The sequence below is a fragment of the Nestor notabilis genome, unplaced genomic scaffold, assembly GCF_000696875.1.
Source record: "Nestor notabilis isolate BGI_N333 unplaced genomic scaffold, ASM69687v1 scaffold3559, whole genome shotgun sequence".
NCBI classification, from domain to species: domain Eukaryota; kingdom Metazoa; phylum Chordata; class Aves; order Psittaciformes; family Psittacidae; genus Nestor; species Nestor notabilis.
The window spans coordinates 67159-86926 of record NW_009944855.1 but is presented as its reverse complement, the minus strand read 5'-3'; the positions used below and the strand labels follow the sequence as shown (position 1 = coordinate 86926).

Here is a 19768-nt window from a genome sequence, read left to right as displayed (position 1 = left end):
TAGCCCGGCCCGGGCGGGCCGTTGGGGTGCTGTGGCGAGGGGTAGGGAGGAAAAGGAGAGGAGAGCGGTGGGGTGTGGGCATTTAGGTCGCTGGCCAAGCTGACCCTGAGCTCCTGGTCATTTAGGATTCTCTCTCGTGCTGGGTACCGGGAGATTTCTGGAACCTGCTCTCATTTGAAACCGAGCTTGAAAGATTCAGCGTTCGTAGGACAGCTGCAAACGCTGGGGAAGCGGGCTCTGACACTGAAGAGTAAAGCATGAAGTTTGCCCCTGGCAAAGGAAGTGCAGCTGATTTAAGCATCTAAAGAGATCTTAAAACTCATCTAGTTAGAACCTGCCTGCCGCGGGCAGGGACACCTTCCACTAGAACAGGTTGATCCAACCAGCAGGTTGGACCAGCCCTGTCCAGCCTGGCCTTGAACACTGTCAGGGATGGGGCAGCCATGGCTTCTCTGGGCAACCTGTGCCAGCGCCTCAGCACCCTCACAGGGAATAATTTCTTCCTAATGGCTAATCTAAATTTACCCTTTCTCTGTTTAAAACCATTCCCCTTGTTACATGCCCTTGTAAAAAGACCCTCTCCAACTAGGATGACAAGGGACTCTGCAGTGCCAACCTTAATTTCTTCCTGTGGCAACACACATGCTGGAACCTAGAATAGTCTCAGACTAATCTCACTCCTGATGTTGAGTCTTCATATATTGCTAAAAAGAAAAATGCAGTGTAGAAACTCTGTAAAGAGTGGGCAGAGAATTGGAACAAACGAGAGCCTATGCGTGCAATACTGGATTGTGCCATTTTTCTCTACATTCATAAAAACATGCACGTCTGCTTCATTTGTTAAGCTAGTACTTAGATAAGATTGGAATGAATGCAAGGGTATGTGCACGTTTCCAGCTGCAAGTAATGAGATCACTGGACCAGAAATATTGCCAACACTCTAAAGAATAATCAGTGCACTGGAGCAGGTGTTTTTATTCACTGATATTCTCAAATTAAAAAAGAAAGCATGATGTTTAACTGCTTTATTAAGCTGCTCTTAATGAAGGTCTGTGAAGCTGGTGATAGAATCCTGATTAGGGCACATGCCTGTCTGTGAAGACAGTTTGAGAAATGATGGTAACTGTCTTGGAATGGAGAAAATGTGATAAAATGAAGAGGAATCAATGTAGTACTTTGCTTGAAATTTCATGGAGTTTAAATATCTGGTATGTTTGTAATTATAAACAGGAAATTACTTATTTTTATGATTAAAGTTTTCCATTCCTGAGCAAAATGATTGCACATGTCCCTCCAGGCTTCATGGAATAGCATAAGTGCCATAAATAGCATAAATAAATATTGCATAAATGCAATAACTAATATAAATGCAATAGCATAAATTCACCTAAGAGTATCTTGAAGAGTTTTCCTTTCCCTTCCGTCTCCCATCCTTGCCCGTTTCCTACACAGGTAGGAACTATCAGATGGGCTTATCCTTGTGTAACGTATCTGCTGTGTCCAGATGAGATCCTGCTGTCACCCCAGAAGGTGCAGCCAGAACACGGAAATGAAAAAAACAGCCCTCCAGCAGCGGCCTGGTCAGAGCACACAGGGCCAGTGCCAGTCACGTTTGCCATAACACAAGCCATCTGAGATGTTAGTACTGCAGTTCCACTGCAAAGATGTCAAGTTACAAGTGAAAAATAGATTGTCTGGGTAAAATGATCAACAGTTGATGAGTTTTGAGTTTGAGATACATCATAGAGCTTCTTTTTCTTGCTAGTTAACATAAAGGTATGTTTGCTTAAATTAGAATTTGCAATGAGAAATATATCCGAGCTTGCCATTTTGGAATCTGTATAGTTTTTTCGATACTTTGACTCCATTCCATGGATGACTCAGTCAGCAGGGCAGAAAAACAATGTTTCCAGACAGTAGACAGCAAGGCCTAAATTCAATGCACTTTGGAAAAAGCACATCTGAATTATAGCTTCTTAAGAATATTGTGAGTGCACTGAGAAATGCACAGAAATAATCTGGCCATGGTGACAGTACAAGATGTTTTAAAGCTGAAAATACTGATTACATTTCTTTTTGCTGATTCTTCTTTTCATTCCATGATTCTGTCTATATTTGCTATGCTCTGGAAGTTTCAAATTCAATTGCAACTAGAATTCCGTTTGGATTAGGGTCTCTTAAGAGTACGTTCTTATATCAATTCTGACTTTTCTTTTTCCTTTAAATTTATGTGTTAATGGGAACAACAATAATCAAGGCAGACAATATAATATACCCATATCTTTCAAAATGTCGAAAGCAATTCAATTAAATCTACTTTTGATTGTTTTCTCTAGATTACATTAAAAATTAAGGTGAACCTCAGAGTCAGAAGCACTGAAGCCAAAGAACATGCATTGAAGGAAGCCAGAGCTCCAGAATCCTTGCCCAGCTCCAATTTTCTTCTGTGATTCCTTAAATGTGAAAGGGTGGGTACCTTGAAGCTGAAGAGTTAGCATGGTACGCATTAACATTCAGTTTGTTACAAATATCTTCAGTGTGATTATCTATGACCCACCTTCACTACATCTCATAGAAAATAATAAAGGTTTACACAGTGAGTCAAAGGCTTTGCTGGTTTCAGTAGAACTATCTTGACTTAAACTGGCTAAAGATACTGGTCTTTAAGCTCAACAGTGTCTTTTGGAAGGAAGTAGAGTATAATACTTTCGTGAGTGATTCCTTTAAAGAATAGTGTATTATTGCAGTTTTATTTCCCATAGATACTACATGAAACTGGACTGTAGCACATGTTGTGATTAGTTATAAGACTTATAACAATATGTACAATCCTTTCCTTTCACAGGTAGCTTGTGTGTCTGGAGAATTTGCTAGGACTAGGAATTACTATGCCAAATCCCTGTTGTGTGCTTTTTATTTTCTTGGCTAGTGTTATAGAGACTGGCAGAACACATTTCAAACAGACATGCAAATAGGAAGTGTAGCAGGAACATTTTTGTTTCCTTTACAATTATTTTGTATCATGTAGTAAAAAAGAAGAGCTGGAAATTTAAGATAGGGGCCCGAGATAAGTGTGCTAAAGTACCTTGAGAACTGCTTCTTTCTCAACACTGACTATAGAGAGAAAATGGGATCACGAGGTTGGATGCAGACAACTAACCTTTTCATAACCAAGGTCAAGCAAAATTAATTTTGTCCTCACTGTGCACCTCAATGGACAAGGACATCTTACAGATTTTTAGTAAACTTCCTTCCCTACATTGTCTGGTACTGCTGGAATTGTTTTCACAGGGTAGATTAAAATACTTGGAATGAAAATAGGCACTTTGTAGAAGGTCTCAATCAGAGGATCAGCTCTTGTGATATTAGCTGATCAGATGTCTGATTTAGAGTAGTTTTTCAAAAATTTCAGTGAATTCCTTATTATTGCTACTGTATTGTCTTTACTGCATAAGAATTTGATCACTCCTATTTCAGAAAGTCTGGCTGCCAGTTAGTTGGACTATTCAATAAATATGTAGGAAAAGTAATTCAATCTCTGACAGACAGCAGTATTACATTAACTGCACCCTTCATCTGGCTTTTATTAATATTTCCATATTTACACACTTTTTTTTTTTTTTTTGGCTTAGGCAAGAAGCCAGGCCTTAATAGCACAAACAAACTCATGTACACACTTGAGAGAAGTCTAGAGGAAGACATTCTTAAAGCTGTATTTAGTAGCAGAGGAAATATTTTTCAAAGGTCCTAACTTATTAGGCAAATATTGTATCAATAATGTTAGTAAATAAATTAAAATCCCAGATTATCTAATTAATATTGCAACTGCCATCTGCTTCAGTAAAACCAGGCCAAAAGCGTGATTTATGTGGAAGGCATCTCACTTACCAACAGAGATAACTAGTGCAGGATGCAGGCTTGGTAGAAGATTTGTATTTTCTGGATTCATAAGTGGTTCCACGAGAAATATGCTGAGCAACAATCACTCTGATGTGCAAGAATGCTATTAGCTGACAGCTAATTGCTGTCAGTTACTCGAAGTCGTTGCAAAGCTCATCTTTTTTAGCTGTATTTATCTGACAGTGTGTACCGAGTGTGTCATGGTTTAAACCCAGCTGGCAACTCAGTACTATGCAGCTGCTCACAAACTATCCTCTTCTCCCTACCCTGGGGTGCAATGGGGAGGAGAATCAAAAGAATGTAAACCCCATGGGTTGAGAACCGTTTAATAGCTAAAGTACAATATACTACTTCTGCTACTACAAATGATGATGATTAAGGAAATAACAAGGGGAGAGAATATAAAGCTAAAAGGGGAAAGGAAAAAACTCCAATAAACACAGGTGATGCACAATACAATTGCTCACCACCTGCCGACCAATACCCAGCCCAACCCGAGCAGCAATCAGTCCCTTCTGGGTAACTCCCCCGCTTATGTACTGGGCATGATGTGCTCTGGTATGGAATACCCCTTTGGCCAGTTTAGGTCAGGTGTCCTGTCTTTGCTCCCTCCTGGCTTTTTGTACCCCTCCTCACTAGCAGAGCATGAGAGACTGAAAAGGTCTTGGTCAGGGTAAGTATTACTCAGCGACAACTAAAACATCGGTGTGTTACCAGCATTATTCTCAGACTAAGTCCAAAACACAGGCTTATGCCAGCTACTAGGAAGAAAATTAACTCCAGCCCAGCCAAAACCAGGACAGAGTGTGTTCCTCCTTTCTTACTAAGCTGTAGCTTACCAAAACTCAAGTAGTCTAAACAGAGATCATAAGTTATGTCAAAGAAGTTAAAGCAGATGACCAACTGTAGCAGAATGAAACAAGTCATGGAAGCTCCAGACCAATAGTATGGATCAGCACAATCATTCAGTAGCCAGTCTAGCTTCCAGAGTGATAAGCAGTATGTAACACATCTATTTTGGTTGTTGTTATTAATTAGAAAGCTGGTTCACCGGCCATGTTTTACATCAGAGAACAACAATTTCCAGGAAGGCAGAAAAGCAAATGCCTGAGGCAGTCTCTGTGTTGGCCATCTCAACCTAATCTGTTCCTGTTTGTCAGCAGCCTCAGATCCTTACACAAGCTGTCTACAGTGCCTTGCCTCAATAGGTTGTACTCTGTTATGGGTGAACTAAAACCAGGGGAAAATGCAGTCTTCCTTGGTCTTTACAATACAGAAGAGGCATAAAAGAGTTATATTCCAAATTGCTATTTACCTTTATAGAAAACTTTTCTTATACACATTGTCAATATGAGGATTTATGAGCCACACGTACAACATCCAGTCACCATCTGTCTCTGAAACTTCAGATGCTGAGTGCATTCATTTTGAGTACCTGTGTGAACACAACATTTGTATAATGCACTAATGCTGTGAAATGCTGTCTTGTTACTCACCAGAAGTTTGTCAATGCTAAGGTAGGGATGTGTAGGAGAATCAAGCCGAGAAGGAGCGTTATTTGGAGTACAAATCCCAAATCCAAGCAAAACCACACTGAGGTCCGTAAGGCTTTTGTCAAAACAAGACAAAGTAGCTAAGGGCCTAGTGTGATTTTTGCTTCTTTTTTCAAAATTCACCACATATGTATCACCAAAAAGCATTTTCGTCAGTTCATAAGCAACAATCGAAGTATGTGTATTTTCAGCAACAGTTTGCAGTTACAGCAAATGGCTACATGCATGCAGGAATATTACCTGTAACACTCATAAAATCCTTCAGGCTCAGTATGTTTGTAGAGGCACTAGAATGCTAACCCTGTCTCCTTATGTAAGGGCCTGACAATTTTTTTGGTGGGGGTGTGTAAATGTTTTAATTTTTAGAAGGAATTTCCATTTACAAAAAACCCATAGAAGTAATTGTTTTTAATATTTTGCATAACTGTCTTTAGAAGCTTAATGGCACTACAATTAGAAGCGTGAAAGAAGTTGTGGAAAAGATGTGCATTTTGCTGATTTCTTCTTTAAGAAAATACTGAAAATACAGACAGTACATCCAGTTATCACAGCCAAGAGACAACTGTGATTCTGCACTCCTTACTAAAAATAATCTGAAGTGGTACATAATGAGAAGCATAATGGGATCCTATCAGTCAGCAACATGTAGCTGTGAGCTGCTGCACATCAGTAACGACATAAGTGAGAACACCAGGAAAAGAGATCATACTATGCTGGATCATGGATGCAAAACTGAATCAGCATCATGGAAGACTCCTGCATTTAACCCTACGTGGTTGATTCACTGTGAAAAACAAAACACCAGCAGTCTGCCCCATCTTTTTCTTCCTTTCTTTCTGCCTCTGTGCTTTCTTATTATAAATTGATGTATTTCCTCCTTTCTTCATGTTGAGATCCTTCTCCTTCCAGTATTCCAAAGGACACCCCTGTCCACACCCTACCAATCTGTCCTTTTGTCTTTATCTTTCAACTCAGAGGTCTTTTCAGTTTGCCATCTCCAGTTGCTTCCATTCTTTTCTCTGCCAGACATACCTTGGATTGATTCTGAGTGCAGAAAATGTGTTTTCTTATAATGGATGGCCTTAAATACATAGATGGGTGTGCACAAAACCAGATGTATCCTACCACCTTTCCTACAGTGAAGTCTCAGAAAAATGCCTAGGCTTCCTCCAAAAGATCCCAAAAATTAAACCCAAAAGTATGCCATTAAACCTCAAAACCCTCTTCGTTACCAGTTTTGCCACCTTTACTGATGATATTAACTATTCTGAGCTTTCCTTTGGTGTGGTTGCGCTGCTTGCAGCTATTTTTTTTTTTTTTAATCTGTAGAAACGTATTTCAGAATAGAGAACAAAAGCACACTAAAATTCTAGTATACCAGTGCATAGTTTTTTTCCCTTTCGTGATCCTTTGTTGTGAAATGATACATCCGGGTGCAGCTGCAGCCTCTGTGCCATGTGCCTGCACGGATCAGCCTGGCCTCTAGAGACCTCTGGGACAGAGGAAGCCCCAGCTGCAGTGAAGTGCTGTGGTCAGTCCAGTTTCGCTTTTGAAGGTGCAGAGGCAGGAACAACTCTCTCTCCCTTTCTTTATCGGTAAGCCTTCAAACTAGTCCCACAGTGATTATTGCCAGTTTTAAATGTGGATTTTAATTTTTTTTAACCTCATGATAATATAAGTTTAGCTATAAGCAACTTGGAGCCTATTACAGTTATTTTGCTCCTTGTGCACTTGGACTTCCACCCTTGTGCTGAAGAAGACAAATGGGTACATTTTCTAGTATATTCCTCCTAGCTGCACATGCTTCTGTGCTTCTCTGAACACCACCCCTTTGAGTTAAAATCTTTTGGAAAGGTGTGTGTTTTCCTATGATGAAATTCAGAATAACGGTTCTAGCCTGTATTATTGTGACTTCACATTTTATCTCTGAGGCCCCTGGATGTTGTCCAGAAAACTCTTTAAAGCAACCTGGGATCATAAAGTTCCTCCAGACTCTCCAAGTCTGCCCAGAGCCTGAGCTATGCTGAGGTGACTTTCTTCCAGCTTAGGACTCATACAGAGCTCTCTCTCCACATACCTTTAAGGCCTGATCTAGTACTGTTAACAGCTTGATTCAATCATTAACAAGAAATTGCAAAAAGGCAAGCAAGCTGCTGCAGATGACAACAAACAGTTTGGCAGGCAGTGGGAAAGGAGCAGCTGTGTCATCCTATTTAAGATGAGAGCTCAAAGCAAAGGAAACCTGAGTCCTTCTGGGGTAGGTGAGCAGCACCTGGGAGTTGTTGCTGTTGATTAACTTAACTTGGTGCTGGTCCTGTTGCACCTGGGGTAAGCTATTCCTGTGCTTGCACTCTCTGTATGTGCAGCCTATTTTTCTGAGGAAAGGGATTTTGAATGATGGTTGGAAATATTCTTTTCCCCAACATTTCTGGTAACGCAAACAGTGAACTAGTAGGTGAAGGTCTGTGTCTCAAGGAAATCTAAGGGAGCATGAACTATACAAGGACTTGGATAAAAGCTTCTTTTTAGCTAGTAGCTCAAGTAAAAGGACTTGTTAACTGAAAGGTTAAAAAGAAATTAAAAAAGGTCTTAATTATGCTCTGTAGGAAAACTGATTAGATTCTCAGGGGTCTGATTCCAGCTCAATTGGAAGTTTTGATACTTTCAGCCCAGAAAGAAGAAAGATGTTTGCCTTGCATATACAGGCTCCTCAGTTTGGAGAGGAAGGTAGGTATTTGCATTTCATATACAGACTCCTCAGCGTGGATGAGGTCAGTGGGCAACAGAGGTTGTCTCTAAAAAGCCAGCAGGATTCCATCATAGTAGGAAAGTAATATTTTGCTGCATTATGTGGGTGAAATTGCCCTTTCCTTTTCCAAGAGCAGTCAGCTGCTGGGAGGGTGATTCCATACTGTATCCTGCCCCCTCAATATTACTGGCTGCTCTTACATATGCTCTCAGGCCAGATGCTGTGGACAGACTCTTGCAGATCTTTCTTAACCTTTCCGCTGTCTGTTCCTCTTACCCTATGCATTTCTGCAGGTGATGTAATGATAGGGGCAGGATAGATGACAGGGCAGCCTGCCTTATCTGCAAATGCATCTGTTTACATACTCTTCATATGACCTATGTTGAGGTTTTTTTTAAAGTCATGGAAATGAAAAGTATCCTTTTCTATTCTGCTCTTCACTGACTTGACTCACTCATTTTATATCCATCCAACACAGTTACACTCAAGACTCTGATCTTTCTAGAGGTGTAATGCCTTCAAACCAGAAAACAACGCCAGCATCTTGCTGAATGCCAGCTTTCCAAAAAAAGGCAGAGTTAGCGAAGGCTTAAAAACATAGCTCCCTAGAAGATAATAGAGTCACTCCTTAATGCACTCACTGGTACCTATCTATAATGATATCAAATGAGGGTGGTGAGGCACTGGAATGGGTTGCATAACAAGTTGTGAATGCTCCATCCCTGGTGGTGTTCAAGGCCAGGTTGGACAGAGCCTTGGGTGACATGGATTAGTGTTAGTTGTCCCTGCCCATGGCAGGGGGGTTGGAACTAGATGATCTTAAAGTCCTTTCTAACCCAAACCATTCTATGATTCTATTCTATGATTCAAATTAACTCAGCCTGGAGCATAGCTAGAGATAGAGCTTGGTAGCACTCAATTTTTATCAGTTTGCTTATTTTACACGAGCCCCATGCTGGTCGGAGCTGACATAGCTTCTAGTTCCTGTAGTCATGTGGAAAACAGACATTTCATACAGGCCAGTGAGATACATATATTCTATCAAATTTTGTTAGAATTTTATTACATTTCATAGGTGAAAAAAAGGGAGGGTTTGGTTGAAAAAAATTATTTCAAATATTTTGCTGGGATCTAGTGATTTTCTGGGATCAGATAGGATGATCAAATAGAGTTTATGCTTTCCAGGGAAATGAAAGAGGCCCAGTGATCTATCATTTCCCTCACCTGTTATTCTGGGAGAATCTTCTCTTTTGGAAACACTGCATCAGTTACATCTAGCAACACTAAAGGCTCTATTCCTTTTTGTTTCTCATATACATACTTCTCTTTTGTGCTATGTGGAATAAAATTAAAATAGGTTAATCAGTAACCAGTGATTCCAGTAGTAGCTAAACAGTCTCTCATGTGTTCCCAGCTGTAAGTAATCTAAACCCTGTCTTTTCCTTTTATGTAGGTACTGATATATTCCATACTGCTGAGTCTTCTAGCAGCACATGAAGAATATGTATCTGTTCCTCCTTTCCATTTTATATTTAGTTTTGAAAACCACTGGCACCAAAGAGGTTATATTTGGCCATAATAATTTCACAGAATATCAAGTGGGCAACATGAACCTGATTCTCTCTGTCCCACACGGTGGGTCAATGGAACCCAAAGACATCCCTGATCGAGAGGCTGCCTGTTGGGATGCAAAGACTTCCTCTTGTATTTTCTCTCATGAGTGTCCTCCTGGAAGTATTCAAAGTTATAAGAAATGCAAAGTGTCTACCAGCCAAGACAGGTATACTATAGAGGTAGTTCAAGCTCTTGCTGATGAAATCAGCAACATTACTGCTGGCTTCTTCCCACATATCGTTATAAACCACCTTCAGAGATTCAAGATGGATGCTAACAGGGCAAAGGAAGAAGCTTGCTTTGGAATTCCCCAAGCAGAACAGGCGTGGGAGGAGTACATGGGATTTTTGACCACTGCAAAAAGACAGATGACAGGGGGCCTGATTCTGGATATCCATGGACAAGCACATCCTGAACGGTGGATAGAATTAGGTTACACCTTTTCAAAAACTTCTCTTAACTCAGGCTTCTTTTCTGCGTCATGTTCCTCAATTAGCCATCTGGCCAGTCAGCTAGTCAATGTGTCTTCTGAGTCTTTGGTTGCAGGGAACAGAAGTCTGGGTAAATATATTGAAGAACAAGATAACAGTTATGTTTGTGTGCCTTCTCCATCCAATCCTAGCCCAAATAATGGGAGCTATTATAGTGGTGGATACATAACAAAGACTTTCAGTTCCCGTAGCTCTGGCACTGTTGATGCCATTCAGCTTGAACTACCCCAGTGGGTGAGAGCAGCTGAAGAACGTCCCAGATTTTGTAAAGCACTAGCAAGGGCTGTAATGAAATTCTGGCAAACTAACTACTGCAGCCAGCACAACCGTGAATTTCTGCCGTGCTGAAAGATGCTGTCCTGTAAAGACACCTTTACATAATACAGTAATGATCTGGAACAATGGAACAGCTGATACACCTGGAACATTTAGGCCTGCAATATAATTGTGAATGATGGTGGAAAGAAATTAACCTGCAGTGGAATACAGAGACATCTACATAGAGAAAATCACAGCTAATACCAGTAAGTCCATCAACACACAACTTTATGCTACATCCAGCATTGAAAAGACTTCTTGAAGATGAGTGGGTGTATTTGGAAGTATCACTTGTCTGACATGCTTCTCCATGCATAATTTCTTTCAATAGCATCCTCAGTTCTCTAGCACACAATAAACAACTATTCTTCTAATGAATTTTGTGCAGTGCCGTGTCTTAGTAGATGATCTGTTCAAAGAAATGAAGCATCTCTGCTTTTCTCATGACACTTAAGACAATAGGATAATATCATTGTGTAAAATGTTTGGGTCTGGGACCAGTTTCTATTTGGCATTTATAAAGCCCTAGGAGTTGGAATTCTTCAAATAAACAGTAATGTTGAGCAATGACACTCAGTCTGAACTACTTCAGGTTTTGTTAATTTAATGAATTATGAAAAAACCTCTGAGAGCATTACAGTGCTGAAATCTTGTTGCAGTTTAAATAGCACAACAGTAAGGTGGTAACTGGATGGAAGGCTGCTAAAGATAACGTATCATGCATCTTTGACAGCTTTCCTTACAGCATGGTTCCCTCCTGGGAGATAGTCCATTGATTTCTTTCAGCATAAGATTAAACACTTGATTGTTACTGGGAATAGTATTACATTATGGATTGGCTCTTCTGCACCACGGAGAATACAGTGGCATAAATAGTCAGTCTATTTATGCCACAATAGACAAATCGGCTCTTGGAAAACATGGGCAATTAATAAGGAAATCTAAAAGGAGCAGACAGCAAGACTGAAAAGAGTAAAATTCATAAATTAAGAACTTATGAAATCCTAGCAGTGCTAAGGGTTTGGTAGAAATGAAAGAATGAGTTAATAGTCAGTTCTGAGTAGATAGTTCTAAGTAAGTAAATAGCCAGTTAACCAGCTGAAGAGAAGCAGAATTTCTGCATCTTGCAACGGTAGTAGAATACTTTAGTTCCAACTATAAATAGGGTCAATAGCAAAGAGAAAATCTTGCACGATTATAAAGCAATACACATAAGAGAATCGAAAGAAATGGAAAAGGAGCTCTGTGAACCTGAACTGTTCACTTTTAATAATCTTTGAAGACTAGGCAATTTTCAGGTAAGTGGAAGAGAGCTGACGTAGGTGTCTTTCAAAGGCAGATGAAAGGAACACCGATAGTAAATGGCAGATTACGCTTTACCTGGTGATACTTGGTTTGTCAGACAAACTCGATTTTAGTTTTAATCACAAGGTTAATTGTGTTTATGTAGTGGGTTGACCCTGGCAGACACTAAGCACCCACCCGGTTGCTTGCTTACTTGTCCCAGAGGGATGGGGGAGAGACTTGGAAGGGCAAAAGTTAGAAAACTCATGGATCAAGATAAACACAGTTTAATAGGCAAAGCAAAGCTGTATGTACAAACAAAACAAAATACAGAATTCATTCACTACATCCCATCAGCAGGCAGATGTTTAACCTTTTCCTGGGAAGGTTACATGTGAAGACAGATACCCTAACCCCAAATATCTTGATTTGCTCCTCCATTCCATAAGCTGTTATTGCTGAGCAAGACATTATATGGAATGGAATTAGGTTCACCTCAGCCAGACCTGGTACAGTTGATAATAGTATTTTTAAATATCCTCCCACAAGATATTTTGTTAAAAAAGGACCAAAAACCAGTATTACCCCAAAATCCATCATAGCCCTATAACAAGTTGAAGACAGGTAAATCATTGCAAGTCATTGTCAGCTTACCAGAAGACAGTTTTTCCAAGAAGGCCAGCAGATCAAACGTCATTCGTTACCAGTAATATAGAAACACCTTTGTTTTCTCCAAAATTGTTGGTAATAATGGCACTAGTTACATTAATTACGCTAAATACTTACCACAGTGACACTCTTGGCAATGATTTGTACCTTTAGCAAGACAAAGGATGATAGAATATGTATTCTGTGACCTGTGTCATGTTGTGACAGTGTCCTGGAATGCTGAAATGCCAGGAAGAATTCAGGGAATCATGACTGATAATGAATTGAATATGAGCTCAGCATGTAGTCTTCTGGCTTAGAGGGTGAACGTGCTCTCTGAAAGCATAAGCAAGGAATTAAAGCAGCAGAAGCAGCAGGACATATTAACTCCTTTCTGTGAACTGGATGTTTATCTGATTGTGAGTATAAAATGGAGTTCTGACACATTAGACACTAAAAAAAAATAAAAAAAATAACTACTGTGGTGGAAAGAGTTAAAAAGGCTACAGAAATCTGCCTTGGAGTGACTCACAAAGCTCAAATTACAGTTAACTTTGCTACCAAGAATAATTGTGAGGCTGACACAGCCTGGATAAAGGAGAATGCCATTTTGATTTGCTTCTGCCTTCGAAACAGTTCGCAGAGAGCTAGGTGTAATTTCTCTGTATCACACTGCCCTGATTTTCTGTTTTATATGGACTTTTTGGGAGAACAGAACTAGAGGCCCTGGAGAGCACCTGCAGGGGTACAGCAGCCAGACCTGTGCAGAACCTACTGGAGCTAACATTGCCAGTCCTCTTCCAGTTGTATCCAAAGGTTCTGTTTTAGATTAAGGGTTCAGGGTCCAATCATAAAAATAGTGAAGATGTTAAGTAGGTTTTAGCACATCCCAGAGGGGAATAGCTTAATACTTTCAATTAATGCAAAATCCACCAGAACAACATTGTTACTAGCTTCTCACTAAGTAAACAGCCACTGGCAACTGCTGAAAAGGAGTATGATTCCTGATCACCCTAAAATAAGCTGAGTAATTTTTATGAATTTTGGTCTTGTTTACAACGGTTCATTGTGAGGAGTTCATATTGAGTCACAATATTAATAAAATAATACTATTGCACTTTCACCATCATTACATCCTGAATCACATTTTGATCTTTGCTTAAATACATCTACCATGCCCTAGTCTTAGTTTGCACTATATAATAAAAAATACGAACATAATTGGGGTCAATTGAGTTGACCTATAGTGTTTTTTACTGTTTTAAATCTGCAGAGCTAGGATTTAAATTGGTGCAACAAGGGATGAGGATTTTGCCCATAAACCTGAACTGACAGGCAGTAAATCAGCCAGAAAAATAACTCAAAAAAAATCTAAAGTGCACAGATCTTCCCTAGTGTGACATGTTAGCGCATTTATGAAACAAAGTCGCATAAACCAGAAGGAATATCTGAGCTGCTGAAAATGGTTTTTGGGGGTAATATGGCCATTTCGTTCTGTTAATAATTCTGGTCAAGGAATCCTCTGAGCAAACAGAAATATTGGCTAAATATTCTAACTAAAAGGTATTAGAGTGATAATTCCAAAGACTCATCTGCATAGCATTAACAAAACAATTGCAAGGAGCTTTGCTTAGGTTGTGCCTTTTCTGGTTTTGTAATTATGCTTAATTAATGTAAAGTTAGCTCAGCTGAAAATAGTGCAGAGTTAAAGACGGTGTGTTCTATCGTGTTGTAACCTAAATCCAGGTATCTTTAGATAGGGCCATTTCTCACTATTTGAACCTAGTTCTCAATCTTCTTTCTGTCTTATCTCCACATGATTAACAAGGAAATCTAAATGTTTCTGGAAGAAGACATTTGACTAAGATACTGTGGCATATCTGTGCTACCTATGGACCATTCCATCATCTCTTTGCCTATCGAAGGACACCAAAGTTCCCAAAACATGAGAGAAAGATTAGAGCAAGACCTCTGGAATAACATTTCTTGTTCTTCAGAGGAATCTATATGGCTAGCAAAAGCAGAATTTTTGCAGATTTATGGCTCTGAATCTGTAAGCAGTTAATCACAGTTAGGTTCTTTTCCTTCTTAACCATTGAAAAGTGGAGTGAGATGGGCTTTTCTGTGAGTATCTTGTTATAACCATACACTGTCTTTATTAGAATTTTTTATCTGCATGAAAGATTGGAATAGAAGTAAAAGTTTGATTTCTAGATGTTCTACTTAATCGTGAAATGAATTTAAATATAATTAAAAATTAAAAAGAAACAGAGAAAAAATGAAATAAGGAACCTGCTAAGCCACTTGTCCCGAAGATGGACACTATGTTTATTTGTCTTGACCCTGTTCTCCACCTGTCTGCATTGTCTATCCAGTGGCACTTGATGTCTCAGCTTTTTTCTTTGGGAGACCTTGAAAAATAAATTGCAAAATGTCAAGAACTAAATAATATATTCAGGTGAACGGACCAATTTGATAGTGTTTTGTAACAGCACAGACAAAAGAAAATATTTACTGCGTATGTAGCTCACAGAAAAAGTCTGATCTCATTTCATTGTAAATCCATTGCAGTGTCATTGGTTTCAGTGTAATTACTCCTAATTTGCCAAGGCACAAGACCCCCTGTATTTTATTTTCTTCTTCTGGAAGAAAATGAAACACAGATTTCCAAGGCACATTAATGGTCAGAAGAATAGCATATGTGCCAACTGCTTGAACATTGTGCTCCCAAGTTTTCTGTTTTCTGAGATACTCTGTAATGCTGCATGCACAAGCATTAAGCCATATAGATTTGAAAGCAGAGTACCCTATTCATCCTACCTAACTAGCCATCTAGATGTTACAGTCTCATCCAAGCTAGTTTTCTAGGTACCTTCTATAGAAAGAGATCACCACCTCTGCTAGGGGTGATTCTTTCCATCCTATGATAGGTGGGATAAACACCTGTGGGCGTTCTGGTCTTTCTCCATAGACGGAACAACCTAGGAAACCTTGCTAGACAGCTTGCAATAAACCAAACCAATAGTACCCATAAAACAGTATTAACTTACAATAGCCAAATCTTTGTGCAAATAAGAATCAATTTTGGGGGGCTGGTTAAAAAAGTCGAGTCTGAGCAAAAAGTTAGTGAGGTGAGATTGAACAGGAGAAGCAAGCATCTGGAATACTCACTTGGCGGCATTTTTTCTTCAACTGGCTTCTCAAGCTTCCACCAAATGGAGAATGGAGTTGGATAGGTAGTAATGCAAACCATGTTAGAAAATTAAATTGAGAAGCAGATAGTTAACAATACAATGTCAGAGTATGTGATTGTAATAATTTACTAGTGCTAATGGCTTCTGCTTTAGGAATGCTACCGCAAAAGGTAGAAAACACTTACGCTTACCTTATATATAGGAAGATGCCCAAATACTGCACCAGCCAGTCTGTTTCCAGGCTCAAAACATTTCAAAGGTTGTTTATAGATCTGACCAAGGGAAGCCAAAGTTAGTGTGTTACTATCTGAAGACAAATGATAATGAAGACATTACTTCTGTTATTGAATTGCATGGTAAGATTCATGTTATCTGAAGAAATGTGTATCACTACTATCTAGAGACATTAGGGTTTATACACAGGTTTTCTCTGTACCATGCAAAGGCTGCCTCGAACTTTTTTTTTTTTAAATAAGAGGGATCATTATTCTACTACAGAAAATGCATAACCAGCAAAATCCCAGCTTTCCAAGCAACACAAAATCGAGAGTTAACAGCAAAATGCCTTTTATCACCTATCTTAAAGCTAGTTTTAAGCACTTAGTTCTCTCACCTATTAACACCTGTTAATATTGGTAAGCTCAATAAAATAATAGTAATAACAGTTTAAAACATACCACATCTTCAACACTGTAAAACATTTATAAAGGAATCTCTTCCAGTATCTGTCTGTCAATTCTAAGCATTACTCATGTGCATTAACTATTAGGCCTTACCTATTTCAGAAAGATAAGACAACTGAATTATGGTGAGCTAATCGTATACTCTAGCTATTTGCACAGCCACTGAATAGCACACCCTAGTCTAAAGTGCAAACTGAAGTCCACTGGTTTGTTCTGCTCTAAGGCAAATGATAGGAAATCAAACTTTTTTCTCACCCAAAGCTTAATCAGAAGGGGACTCCAGTGCTAACATGCATCATGTATCTTCTGCTATGGGATGTCCAGTAAGTCATCTTTCCAAATGACTATGTAAAATGCAAAGCAGAGCCTACCTTTACTGTCTTGACCTACAATGTACTCAACCACTGACTTTGCTACAATAAATTTCATGTTTTATACCCAGCACCAACATATTTTTCCCACTAACACTGTTCTCTTATTACACAATGCTGTATCTACAGCTGTTGAACAGCAGGGGACCAGTGATCAACTGCCAATACTTTGTAGTGCATCCTCCTACAAAAAAGTAGCTACATCAGTCTTCCTGTGATTTAAACACAGGCTGCTCTGGAGACTGTGCAGCACCTGTGACTGATATAACTGTGACTTAAGGAAGCTCACCAACTTGTTGCTGTCTTGGGGTGAAATAGTGGAATGTCTCAAAACTGCATGCTTGACTACCTTTGTGTAGCAGCAAGCAATCCACTAGCTTCAATAGTCAAGCACCTAGACAAGATGGGAGTTGATCTTGAATACTTGGTGTCCCAGTCAGCAAGGACAAACGAGAAAGGAAGAACTGGCTGGCAAGAAGGGCAAGGATAGCAATAGGACAAAGGGTAATGGGTTTAAACTTAAACAGAGGAAGTTCAGGTTAGATATAAGGAAGAACTTCACTGTGAGGGTGGTAAGGCACTGCAACAGGTTGCCCAAAGAAGTGGTAAATGCTTCAACCCCGGCAGTGTCCAAGGCCAGGCTGGACAGAGCCTTGGGCAACAGAGTCTAGTGTGAGGTGTCCCTGCCCATGGCAGGGGGTTGAAACTAAATGATCTTATGGTCTTTTCCAACCCAAACCATTCTATGATTCTATGATTCTATAAACAGTGGAGACGTATCTTCCACTCACCTTGTCATTCTTTCTCCAAAGGTACACAGAGAAAATTAGCTGGCCTCATGGAGTAATGCTGTCTTTTACTGACTACTGTTTGGACATTAGCTGGCAGCATTAGGATATCAGATTGTGCTACATAGGAGACTCATGGTATCACAAAGTTTAGGAGACATTTTTAAAGCGTTCATAACCTTTACTGGGTTTTGACCAAAAACCTCTGGTTCAGGGAAAGAATGGTCAGAAAGGTGCTAATGGAAGCTTTTTTGGAAGTGGTCATAGGATTTGTGTCTTTTTCCTTTTCTGCTACAACTGCAAGAGAAATTTTATCTGTTCCCTTGACTTTTAAGGGCTAAGACAGGTAAAAATGGAGGAGCTGCACCATTATTCAATTCAAGTTGTAGAAAGTATTCATAATGATATCTAAAATAATTCAGAACTCTCCTGGTTTCTGATTTCATGGGAACCCTAAAAGAGCTATTGTGTATAATCAGGGATTCACCCTTGTTCTAGTATTTTCACACTTCCTTCAAGTAAATTTGAGATATTTAGGATTTCTTTTGGAGCATGTGAAAATTCTAGGGTTTTTTAATGCTGTTAAACCAAATCATAGTGAATCATTGTGTGTTACCTTCTAAATTGGAATTTGGAAGTGTGAAACAATGGGAATGAAAACCAGGGAGGTTTCTTCGATCCCTCTATTTATGCATCTTTGTTCTAGCTTGTCCATTGAATGAGAAAGGTATGTAGAATTATTTATGGCTAATTTCTAAATGAGACATACAATTGCATTTCCTATATGTTGCACAGAACAGAAACAAGTTTGTCATATACATTAGCTACCTTTGGAGAAGCCAGAGATTTGAAAAACTTTGAGTCCTGAATTGTGTTCACATGTTTAGGACCTTTTAAATCTGAAGGTGATCTGGTCAGTGACTTCCACCTGTACAGACAAGACAGAAAAAATCTGATGCTCCTATAAAAATGGCAGTTTTGAATGCAACATTCTTAGCTGGCTCCAAAATAAAATTATTTTGAATTACAAATTATTCCATATATCTCAAAAATACAATTTATATTAGGACCTTCATAGGTGTCACCAAGTGCTTCAGTAACATTTTGTCAATCCAAATACTAGCTTGTCATCTTTAGAAGGCTGGCAATGTTAATACAAAAAACACCAGTTACCACAGCTGGGTGCTAATCTGCTGTCTCATAATGGTTTTTCAGCATTTCTGTCAGTTCTAATTACAGTTCCTGTATGTTGCTTTTGTAATAAAGAAAGTTTCCTCTGCTCATATATCTGGTTTCCAAATTTAAGAGGAAATGATCTAGAGTGTAGATTAACAGTTTCATTTATATTCGGAAAAATTAAGTCAGGTCACACAAGCTAAAGTATTATGAACTATAGACTGAAACGGAGACTGTTCTCTTATATGGGCCTGTCTACATGCTGGCATTTTTCAATAGATCACCTGAGCTGCTTGTTTCAACTGTAAGCACCTATGCTATTCAGCTGAGCTTGTACCTTTCCAGGTATATGCACATTTGGGCGACATCTGTAATTAGCATTTATAACTTGTTTTGTAAAATGAAATTCTAAAATATTATCTTAGTGACTTGACAGCTATCCAATAATCAAACTGTAGTAGAATCATAAAGATAAGTGACTTGACCCAAGAGAAGCTTCTGTATCCTGTAAAGAACAAAGCCTAGCATCCATAAGTAACACAGCCTTTTGGATGATGGCTGGCTAGCTATCCATTACACATTTGGTACAATTAATCCAGTGGTATCAAGTTAGTCTTACGGTGACAGCACATACAGAGTATACAGAATAAGACCACAACTTTCTATTGTGAAGCATGTGTCCACTTTCCCCGCCTCTACCCCCCAGTTCTCTGCAGAGTTAAGCAGGCTTTGCTGCCAGTCTATTTAATTAATGTTCTTTAAATGTATGATAGCCGTTCTCCTTTATTGAAATAGTTGAAGAGTCTTCCACAAGTAGTCACAGTTTGACAGAGGAATGTCATTTATGGAAAGGTTCTTCAAAGTTAACTGGCTTAATTATAGTATCTTTGATTCCAGAGGTTTCAGATTAGTTGCTGACTATTTAAAAGGACTACAGGCGTTAGCCCTTCAAACATAGCCAAGCACTTCTCTGTATTGATGAGTTAGCATTTTGACTTC

At 39.2% G+C, this 19768-nt stretch overlaps 1 protein-coding gene across 1 annotated transcript in view; it reads right to left on the bottom strand.

Moving 5' to 3' along the window:
• Positions 1-12824: 12824 nt before the first annotated feature.
• The window catches only part of WDR64 (WD repeat domain 64), a 66632-nt gene continuing 59688 nt past the window's right edge, over positions 12825-19768 (bottom strand). Inside the window, exons 26-28 of the mRNA XM_010022603.1 lie at positions 18422-18521; positions 15943-16023; positions 12825-12893 (exon numbers count right to left, since the gene is read on the bottom strand). Of these exons, the coding sequence (XP_010020905.1) occupies positions 12825-12893; positions 15943-16023; positions 18422-18521 (250 nt within the window). The remainder of the gene's footprint in view (positions 12894-15942; positions 16024-18421; positions 18522-19768) is intronic.